This window comes from Tachypleus tridentatus, chromosome 11, assembly GCF_004210375.1.
Source record: "Tachypleus tridentatus isolate NWPU-2018 chromosome 11, ASM421037v1, whole genome shotgun sequence".
Lineage (NCBI taxonomy): Eukaryota > Metazoa > Arthropoda > Merostomata > Xiphosura > Limulidae > Tachypleus > Tachypleus tridentatus.
Window position 1 is genome coordinate 91,672,896 of NC_134835.1, and position 12,029 is coordinate 91,684,924.

Below are 12,029 nucleotides of genomic sequence, written 5' to 3' on the forward strand. Positions count from 1 at the left end.
CATTCTCATGGATGGAAAGTTCGTCATTATAGAGAATTAAAATACATTTTATGAAAGGAAGGTGCGGCATCACTAAAAATTAAAATTTATTTTTATGGAAGGAAAATGCGGCATTACTGAGAATTAAAATACATTCTTATTGGAGGAAAGTGCGGCATTATTGAGAATTAAAACACCTTTTTACTAAGAATTAAAATACACTCTTGTTGAAGGAATGTGCAACTTTAGTAAAAATTAAAATACATTCTTATTGGAAGAAAGTGCAGTATTACTAAGAATTAAAATAATTTCTTATGGAAGGAAAGTTCGGCATTATTGAGATTTAAAATACATTCTTATTTAAGAAAAGTGCAGGCATTACTAAGAATTTAAATATATTCTTTTGGAAGGAAAGTGAGGCTTTACTAAACATTAAAATATATTCTTATCGAAGGAAAGTGCCGCAATACGAAGAACTAAAATACATTCTTATGGAAGCAAAGTGCGACATTGCTGAGAATTAAAATACATTCTTATGGAAGGAAACTGCAACATTACAAAGAATTAAAATACTTTCTTATTGGAAAAAAGTGCGACATTATTGTGAATTAAAACACATTTTTATGGAAGAAAAAGTGTAGCATTACTAGGATTTAAAATAAATTCTTATGGAAGTAATGTGCGGCATTACTGAGAATTAAAATAGATTCTTATGGAAGGAAATGTGATGTTATTAAGAATTAAAATACATTCTTATGAAAGGAAAGTGCTGCATTACCGAGAATCAAAATACATTCTTATGAAAGGAAAGTGCTGCATTACCGAGAAGCAAAATACATTCTTATGGAAGGAAAGTGCTGTATTACTATTAATTAAAATACATTCTTATTGAGGAAAGTGCAGCATTACTTAGAATTAATATACATTTTTGAGAAGGTGAGTGCAGCATTACTAAGAATTAAAATACATTCTTATCAGTGGAAAGTACAGCATTAATAATAATTCAAACACATTCTTATGAAAGTAAAGTGCAGCATTACTAAAAATTAAAATACATTCTTATGGAAGGAAAGTGCGGCATTACTGAGAATTAAAATACATTCTTATTGGAGGAAAGTGCAGCATTACTAAGAATTATGATACATTCCTATGGGAGGAAAGTGCGGCATTTATGTGAATTTAAATACATTCTTATTGAAGGAATGTGCAGCTTTACTAATAATTAAAATACCTTATTAAGGAAGTTAAGAGCGTTTTTACTAAGAATTAAAATACATTCATATGGAAGAAAGGAGCGGCATTTTCCGAATTAAATTACATTCTTATGGAAGGAAAGTGCTGCATTACTGAAAATTAAAATTCATTGATATAGAAGGAATGTGCGCCATTACTGAGAATTAAAATACTTTCTCATTGAAGGAAAATGGGGCATGTACTGAGAATTAAATTACATTCACTTGGAAGGAACGTGCGTCATAACTGACAATTAAAATAGATTCTTATAGAAAAAAGTGCAGCATTACTAAGAATTAATATAAATTTTTAGAAGGTGAGTGTGGCATTAATAAGAATTAAAATTAATTTTATGGAATGAAAGTGTGGCATGATTGAGAATTAAAATACATTCTTATGGAAGGAAAGTGCGGCATTACTAAGAATTAAAATACATTCTTATGGAAAAAGTGCGTCATTACTAATAATTAATTACATTCTTATGGAAGGAAAGTGCTGCATTACTAATAATTAAAATATATTTTTATTGGAGGAATGTGCAGCTTTACTAAGAATTAAAATACATTCTTATGGGAGGAAAGTGCGGCTTTACTAAGAATTAAAATACATTCATATGGAAAGAAAGTGCGGCATTTTCCAAATTAAATTACATTCTTATGGAAGGAAAGTGCAGCATAACCGAAAATCAAAATACATTTTATCGAAGCTAAGTGCAGCATTACAAAGAATTAATATACATTTTTTAGAAGATAAGTGCGGCATTAATAAGAATTAAAATTAATTCTTATGGAAGGAAAGGGTGGCATCATTGAGAACTAAAATCAATTCATATAGAAAGAAAGTACGACATTGCTGAGAATTAAAATACATTCATATAAAAGGAAATTGTGGCATTACTGAGAATTAAAACGCATTCTCATGGTAGGAAAGTGCAGAATTACTGTCAATTAAAATACGTTCTCAGAGAAGGAAAGTGCGGCATTACTGAAAATTAAAATACATTCATAAAGAATAAACTGTGATGTTACTGATAATTAAAATACATTCTTATGAATGAAAGTGCGACATTCCTGAGAATTAAAATACATTCTTGTGGAAGGAAATTGAAGCATTATAATGAACTAAAATATATTTTTATGGAAGGAAATTGCAACATGACTGAGAATTCAAATACAATCTTACGATACAAAAGTGCGGAATTTCGGAGAATTAATTAACATTCTTATTGGAGGAAAATGCGGCATTACTGAGAAATAAAATACATTATTATTGGAGGAAAGTGCATCATTACTTCGAGTTAAAATACATTCTTATGGAAGGAAATTGCGGCATTACTAAAAATTAAAATACATTCTTATGGAAGAAAAAAGGCATTACTAAGAATTAAATTCATTTTTATGGAAGGAAAGTGCGGCATTATTGAGAATTAAAATACATTCTTATAAAAGGAAAGTGCGGCATTACTAAGAATTAAAATTAATTCTTATGGAAGGAAAGTGTGACATCATTGAGAACTTAAATACGTTCTTATGGAAGGAAAGTGCGTCATTAGTGAGGAATAAATTACATTCTCATGGATGGAAAGTTCGTCATTATAGTGAATTAAAATACATTTTATGGAAGGAAGGTGCGGCATCACTAAAAATTAAAATTTATTCTTATGGAAGGAAAATGCGGCATTACTGAGAATTAAAATACATTCTTATTGGAGGAAAGTGCGGCATTATTGAGAATTAAAACACCTTTTTACTAAGAATTAAAATACACTCTTGTTGAAGGAATGTGCAACTTTAGAAAAATTAAAATACATTCTTATTGGAAGAAAGTGCAGTATTACTAAGAATTAAAATAATTTCTTATGGAAGGAAAGTTCGGCATTATTGAGATTTAAAATACATTCTTACTTGAGGAAAGTGCGGTATTACTAAGAATTTAAATATATTCTTTTGGAAGGAAAGTGAGGCTTTACTAAGCATTAAAATATATTCTTATCGAAGGAAAGTGCCGCAATACGAAGAACTAAAATACATTCTTATGGAAGCAAAGTGCGACATTGCTGAGAATTAAAATACATTCTTATGGAAGGAAACTGCAACATTACAAAGAATTAAAATAATTTCTTATTGGAAAAAAGTGCGACATTATTGTGAATTAAAACACATTTTTATGGAAGAAAAAGTGTAGCATTACTGGAATTAAAATAAATTCTTATGGAAGGAATGTGCGGCATTACCGTGAATTAAAATACATTCTTATTGGAGAAAAGTACATCATCAATAAGAATTAATACAAATTATTATGGAAGTAAAGTGCGTCATTAGTGACAATTAAAATACATTCTTTTGGAAAAATGTGCGTCATTACTGGCAAAGAAAATATATTTTTACAGAAAAAAGTGCGGCATTACTGAGAATTAAAATACATTCTTATGGAAGGAAAGTGCGTCATTACTAAGAATTAAATACATTCTTATGCAAGGAAAGTGCTGCATTACTAATAATTAAAATATATTCTTATTGGAGGAATGTGCAGCTTTACTAAGAATTAAAATACATTCTTATGGAAGGAAAGTGCGGCTTTACTAAGAATTAAAATACATTCATATGGAAAGAAAGTGCGGCATTTTCCGAATTAAATTACATTCTTATGGAAGAAAAGTCCTGCATTACTGAAAATTTAAATTCATTGATATGGAATGTGAGGCATTACTGAGAATTAAAATACATTCTCATTGAAGGAAAATGGGGCATTACTGACAACTAAAATACATTCATTTTGAATGAATGTGCGTCATTACTTAGAATTAAAATATATTCTTATAGAAGGAAATGTGGAATTATTAAGAATTAAAATACATTCTTATGGAAGGAAAGTGCAGCATAACCCAGAATCAAAATACATTTTTATCGAAGCTAAGTGCAGCATTACAAAGAATTAATATACAATTTTTTAGAAGATAAGTGCGGCATTAATAAGAATTAAAATTAATTCTTATGGAAGGAAAGGGTGGCATCATTGAGAACTAAAATCAATTCATATAGAAAGAAAGTACGACATTGCTGAGAATTAAAATACATTCATATAAAAGGAAATTGTGGCATTACTGAGAATTAAAATACATTCATAAAGAAAAAACTGTGGTGTTACTGATAATTAAAATACATTCTTATGAATGAAAGTGCGACATTCCTGAGAATTAAAATACATTCTTGTGGAAGGAAATTGAAGCATTATAAAGAACTAAAATATATTTTTATGGAAGAAAATTGCAACATGACTGAGAATTCAAATAAAATCTTACGATACAAAAGTGCGGAATTTCGGAGAATTAATTAACATTCTTATTGGAGGAAAATGCGGCATTACTGAGAAATAAAATACATTATTATTGGAGGAAAGTGCATCATTACTTCGAGTTAAAATACATTCTTATGGAAGGAAATTGTGGCATTACTGAGAATTAAAACGCATTCTCATGGAAGGAAAGTGCAGAATTACTGTCAATTAAAATATGTTCTCAGAGAAGGAAATTGCGGCATTACTGAAAATTAAAAAACATTCATAAGGAAAAAAGTGCGGCATTATTAAGAATTAAAATACATTCTTGTGAAAGGAAAGTGCGGTATTACTGATAATTAAAATACAATCTCAAGAATGAAAGTGCGACATTCCTGAGAATTAAAATACATTCTTGTGGAAGGAAATTGAAGCAATATTAAGAATTAAAATACATTTTTATGGAAGGAAATTGCAACATGAATGAGAATTCACTTACAATCTTATGATACAAAAGTGCGGAATTTCGGAGAATTAATTAACATTCTTATTGGAGGAAAGTGAGGCATTACTGAGAAATAAAATACATTCTTATTGGAGGAAAGTGCAGCATTACTACGAGTTAAAATACATTCTTATGGAAGGAAAAAGGCATTACTAAGAATTAAATTCATTTTTATGGAAGGAAAGTGCGGCATTATTGAGAATTAAAATATATTCTTATAAAAGGAAAGAGCGGCATTACTAAGAATAAAAATTTATTTTTATGGAAGAAAAAAGCAGCATTATTCAGAATTAAAATACTTTATTATGGAAGGAAAGTGCGGCATTACTGAAAATTAAAATACATTCATATAACAGAAATTGTTGCATTACTGAGAATTAATATGCATTCTCATTGAAGGAAAGTGCAGTATTACTGTCAATTAAAATACGTTCTAAGAAAAGGTAAGTGCAGCATAACTGAAATTTAAAATACATTCTATGGAAAAAATGCGGCATTAGTCAGAATTAAAACACATTCTTATGGAAGAAAAATGCAGCAATACCGAGAGTTAAAATAGATTCTTCTGGAAGAAAAGTGCGTAATTACGGAGAATTAAGTAACATTCTTATTGGAGGAAAGTGCAGCATTACTGAGAACTAAAGTACATTCTTATTGGAGGAAATTGCAGCATTACTACGAATTAAAATACATTCTTATAGAAGGAAAATACGGCACTACTGAGAATTAAAATACATTCTTATTGAAGGAAATTGCGGCATTACTGAAAAGTAAAATACATAAATATACAAGAATATTTAGGCATTACTGTTATTTAAAATGCATTTTCATGGAAGGAAAGTGCAGTATTACTGTCAAATAAAATACGTTCTTAGGGAAAGAAAGTGCGGCATTAGTGAGATTTCAAATATATTCTTATGGAAGGAAAGTGCGGCATTACTCAAAATTAAAATACATTCTTGTGGAAGGAAAGTGAGGTATTACTGAAAATTAAAATACATTCATAAAGAAAAAACTGCGGTATTACTGATAATTAAAATAAATTCTCATGGAATGAAAGTGCGACATTTCTGAGAATTAAAATACATTCTTATGGAAGGAATGTGCTGTATTACTAATAATTAAAATACATTCTTATTGGAGGAAAGCGCAGCATTACTAAGAATTAAAATACATTCTTATGGAAGGAAAGTGCGGCTTTACTAAGAATTAAAATACATTCATATGGAAAGAAAGTGCGGCATTTTCCGAATTAAATTACATTCTTATGGAAGAAAAGTACAGCATTACTGAAAATTTAAATTCATTGATATAGAAGGAATGTTCGGCATTACTGAGAATTAAAATACATTCTCATTGAAGGAAAATGGGGCATTACTGACAACTAAAATACATTCATTTGGAAGGAATGTGCTTCATTACTGTCAAATAAAATACGTTCTTAGGGAAGGAAAGTGCGGCATTAGTGAGATTTCAAATACATTCTTATGGAAGGAAAGTGCAGCATTACCGAGAATCAAAATACATTTTTATCGAAGCTAAGTGCAGCATTACTAAGAATTAATATACATTTTTAGAAGGTAAGTGCGGCATTAATAAGAATTAAAATTAATTCTTATGGAAGGAAATGGTGGCATCATTGAGAACTAAAATAAATTCATATAGAAAGAAAGTAATGACATTGCTGAGAATTAAAATACATTCATATAAAAGGAAATTGTGGCATTACTGAGAATTAAAACGCATTCTCATGGAAGGAAAGTGCAGTATTACTGACAATTAAAATACGTTCTTAGAGAAGGAAAGTGCGTCATTACTGAAAATTAAAATACATTCTAAAGAAAAAAATGCGGCATTATTGAGAATTAAAATACATTCTTGTGGGAGGAAAGTGCGGCATTACTGAAAATTAAAATACATTCATAAAGAGAAAACTGTGGTATTACTGATAATTAAAATACATTCTCATGAATGAAAGTGCGACATTCCTGAGAATTAAAATACATTCTTATAGAAGGAAAGTGCGGAATTCCTGAGAATTAAAATAGATTCTTATGGAAGGAAATCCGGCATTAGTAAGATTTAAAACACATTCTTATGGAAGTCAAATGCAGCAATACCGAGAATTAAAATACATTCTTATGGAAGAAAAGTGCGCAATTACGAAGAATTAAATAACATTCTCATTGCAGGAAAGTGCGGCATTACTGAGAAATAAAATACTTTTTTATTGGAGGAAATTGCAGCATTACTACGAATTAAAATACATTATTATAGAAGGAAAATGCTGCACTACTGAGAATTAAAATACATTCTCATGGAAGGGAAGTGCGGAATTATTGAGAATTAAAATATATTCTTATAAAAGGAAAGTGCGGCATTACTAAGAATTAAAATTTAATTTTATGGAAGGAAAAAGCGGCTTCATTGAGAATTAAAATACATTCTTATGGAAGGAAAGTGCAGTATTACAGTCAATTAAAATACATTCTTGTGGAAGGAAAGTGAGGCATTATTGAAAATTAAAATACATTCATAAAGATAAAAACTGCTGTATTACTGATAATTAAAATACATTCTCATGGAATGAAAGTGCGACATTCCTGAGAAGTAAAATACATTCATGTGGAAGGAAAGTGCGGAATTACGGAGAATTAAATAACATTCTTATTGGAGGAAAGTGCGGCATTACTGAGAACTGAAATACATTCTTATTGGAGAATAGTGCTGCATTACTACGAATTAAAATACATTCTTATTGAAGGAAAATGCGTCATTTCTAAGAATTAAAATTTATTTTCCTTGAATGAAAAAGCGGCATTATTGAAAATTAAAATACATTGTTATGGAAGGAATGTGCAGCATTACTGAAAATTAAAATACATTCATATAAAAGGAAATTGTGGCATTACTGAGAATTAAAATGCATTCTCATGGAAGGAAAGTGCAGTATTACTGTCAATTAAAATACATTCTTAGGGAAGAAATGTGTGGCTATAGTGAGATTTAAAATACATTATTATGAAAGGAAAGTGCGGCATAACTGAAAATTAAAATACATTCATATAAAAGGAAATTTCAGCATTACTAAGAATTAATATACATTCTTTTAGAAGGTAAGTGCGGCATTAATAAGAATTGAAATTAAATTCTTATGGAAGGGAAGTGTGACATCATTGAGAACTTAAATACGTTCATATGGAAGGAAAAGCGTCATTAGTGAGAAATAAATTACATTCTTATGGATGGAAAGTTCGTCATTACAGAGAATTAAAATACATTCTAATTGAAGGAAAGTGCAGCACTACGAGGATTCAAAATACATTCTATTTGGAGAAAAGTGTGGAATTACTGAGAATTAAAATACATTCTTATGGAAGGAAGGTGAGGTATTACTAAAATTAAAATTTATTCTTATGGAAGGAGAATGCGGCATTACTAAGATTAAAATACATTCTTATTGGAGGAAATTCGGAATTATTGAGAATTAAAACACATTTTTATGGATGGAAAGTGCAGTATTATTAAGAATTAAAATAAACTCTTGTTGAAAAAATGTGCAACTTTAGTAAAAATTAAAATACATTCTTATTGGAGGAAAGTGCAGTATTAGTAAAAATTGAAATAATTTCTTATGGAAGGAATGTTCGGCATTATTGAGAGTTAAAATTTATTCTTATTTAAGGGTAGTGCGGCATTACTAAGAATTTAAATATATTCTTATGGAAGGAAATTGCGGCTTTACTGAGCAATAAAATATATTCTTATGGAAGGAAAGTGCGGCTTTACTAAGCATTAAAATATATTCTTATGGAAGGAAAGTGCCGCATTACTGAGAAATAAAATAGATTCGTATGGATGGAAAGTTCCGCAATACGGAGAACTAAAATACATTCTTATGGAAGCAAAGTGCGTCATTGCTGAGAATTAAAATACATTCTTATGGAAGGAAAGCAACGTTACAAAGAATTAAAATACTTTCTTATTGGAGGAAAGTGCGACATTATTGAATTAAAACACATTTTTATGGAAGAAAAAGTGTAGCATTACTAAGAATTAAAATAAAATCTTATGGAAGGAATGTGCGGCATTACCGTGAATTAAAATACATTCTTATGGAAGAAAAGTGCGGAATTACGGAGAATTAAATAACATTCTTTTTGAGGAAAGTGCAGCATTACTACAATTAAAATACATTCTTATAGAAGAAAAATGCGGCACTACTGAGAATTAAAATGCATTCTTATGGAAGGAAAGTGCGGAATTATTGAGAATTAAAATACATTCTTATAAAAGGAAAGTGCGGCATTACTAAGAATTAAAATTTAATGTCATGGAAGGAAAAACTGGCTTCATTGAGAATTAAAATACATTCTTATGGAAAGAAATTGCGGCATTACTGTTAATTAAAATGCATTCTCACGGAAGGAAAGTGCAGTATTACTGTCAATTAAAATACATTCTTGTGGAAGGAAAGTGCGACATTCCTGAGAATTAAAATACATTCTTGTGGAAGGAAAGTGCGGAATTACAGATAATTAAATAACATTCTTATTGGAGAAAAGTTCGGCATTACTGAGAATTGAAATACATTCTTATTGGAGAATAGTGCAGCATTACTGCGAATTAAAATACATTCTTATGGAAGGAAAATGCGTCATTTCTAAGAATTAAAATTTATTTTCCTGGAATGAAAAAGGGGCATTATTGAAAATTAAAATACATTCTTATGGAAGGAATGTGCATTATTACTGAAAATTAAAATAAATTCATATAAAAGGAAATTGTGGCATTACTGAGAATTAAAATGGATTCTCATGGAAGGAAAGTGCAGTATTACTGTCAATTAAAATACAATCTTCTGGAAGGAAAGTGAGGCATCACTGAAAATTGAAATACATTCATAAAAAAACTTCGGTATTACTGATAATTGAAATACATTCATAAAAAAAATGCGGTATTACTGATAATTAAAATACATTCTCATGGAATTAAAGTGCGACATTCCTGAGAATTAAAATACATTCTTGTGGAAGGAAAGTGCGTCATTGCTGAGAATTAAAATACATTTTGATAGAAGCAAAGTGCGTCATTGCTGAGATTTAAAATACATTCTTATTGAAGGAAAGTACAACATTACGAAGAAATAAAATACTTTCTTATTGGAAGAAAGTGCGAAATTATTGTGAATTAAAACAGATTTTTATGGAAAAAAAAGTGTAGCAATACTAAGAGTTAAAATAAAATCTTATAGAAGGAATGTGCGGCATTACCGTGAATTAAAATACATTCTTATTGGAGGAAAGTACCGCATTAATAAGAATTAATACACATTCTTCTTGAAGTAAAGTGCGTCATTACTGAGAGTTAAAATGCATTCTTATGCAGGTAAAGTCCTTTATTACTAAGAATTATAATACATTTTTATGGAAGGAAAGTGCTGCAATACTGAGCATTAAAATACTTTCTTATTGGAGGAAAGTGCAGTATTACTAATAATTAAAATACATTCTTCTTGATGGAAGGAGTGTCATTACTGAGAATTAAAATATATTCATATGAAAGGAAAGTGCGGCATTACTGAAAATTAAAATACATTTTTATGGTAGAAAAGTGCGGCATTACTGACAATTAAAATATATTCTTCTTGGAGGAAAGTTCAGCATTACTAAGAATTAAAATACATTCTTATGGAAGGAAAATGCTGCATTACCGAGGATCAAAATACATTTTTATCGAAGCAAAGTGCAGCATTACTAAGAATTAAAATACATTCTTATGGGAGGAAAGTGCGGCATTTATGAGAATTAAGATACCTTCTTATAGTAGGATTATGCAGATTTACCAAGAATTAAAATACATTTTCATGGAAGGAATGTTCAGCAGTACTCGGAATTAAAATAAATTTTTATGCACAGAAAATGGGGCATTATTAAGAATTAAAATACATTCTCATGGAACGAAAGTGCGGCATTACTGAGAATTAAAATACATTCATATAGAAAAAAAGTGCGGCATTTTTCAGAATTAAAATACATTCTTATTGGAAGAAAATACTGCATTTTTAAGAAAATAATAAACATTCTTATTGAAGCAAAGTGCGGCATTACTAAGAATTAAATTTCATTCTCATTGAAAGAAAGTGCGTCATTATTGAGAATTAAAATGCATTCATATGGAAGGAAAGTGCTGCATTACTGAAAATTAAAATATATTGATATAGAAAAAATGTACGTTATTACTGAGAATTAAAATACATTCTCATTAAAGGAAAGTGAAGCCTTACTGATAATTAAGATACATTCATTTGCAAGGAAAGTTCGTCGTTACTGACAAGTAAAATAGATTCTTATGGAAAAATAGTGCGGCATTACTGAGAATTAAAATGCATTCTTATGGAAGGAAATTCGGCATCAGTAAGAATTGAAACACATTTTTATGGTAGGAAAGTGCGGCATTATTGAGAATTAAAATACATTTCTATGGAAGCAAAGTGCTGAATTACTCAGATATAAAATACATTCTTATTGTAAGACAGTGCAGAATTACTAAGAATTAAAACACATTCTTATGGATGGAAAAAGCGGCATAACTGACAATTAAAATACATACTCATAGAAGGATAGTTCGGCATTACTGGGAATTAAAATACATTTTTATGGAAGGAATGTGCGGCATTAGTAATAATTAAAATACATTCTTATTGGAGGAAAGTGCAGCATTACTAAGAATTAAAATAAATTCTTATGAAAGGAAAGTTCGGCATTACTAAGAATTAAGATACATTCTTAACGAAGTAAAGTGCGGCATTATTGAAAATTAAAATACATTCTTATTAGTGGAAAATACAGCATTAATAAGAATTAAAACACATTCTTATCAAAGTAAAGTGCGGCATTACTGAGAATTAAAATATCTTCTTATGGGAGGAAAGTGAGTCATTACTGAGAATTAAAATACATTCTTATTTAAGAAAAGTGCAGTATTACGAAGAATTAAAATACATTCTTATAGAAGGAAAGTGAATCATTACTGA

The 12,029-nt window shown here is 29.3% G+C and overlaps 1 protein-coding gene across 1 annotated transcript in view; it reads right to left on the reverse strand.

Moving 5' to 3' along the window:
• LOC143231393 (uncharacterized) overlaps nucleotides 1–11,627 on the reverse strand; it is a 60,322-nt gene extending 48,695 nt beyond the window's left edge. The window contains 1 exon segment of the mRNA XM_076465938.1: nucleotides 11,606–11,627. Within this exon segment, the coding sequence (XP_076322053.1) occupies nucleotides 11,606–11,627 (22 nt within the window).
• Nucleotides 11,628–12,029: the final 402 nt, after the last annotated feature.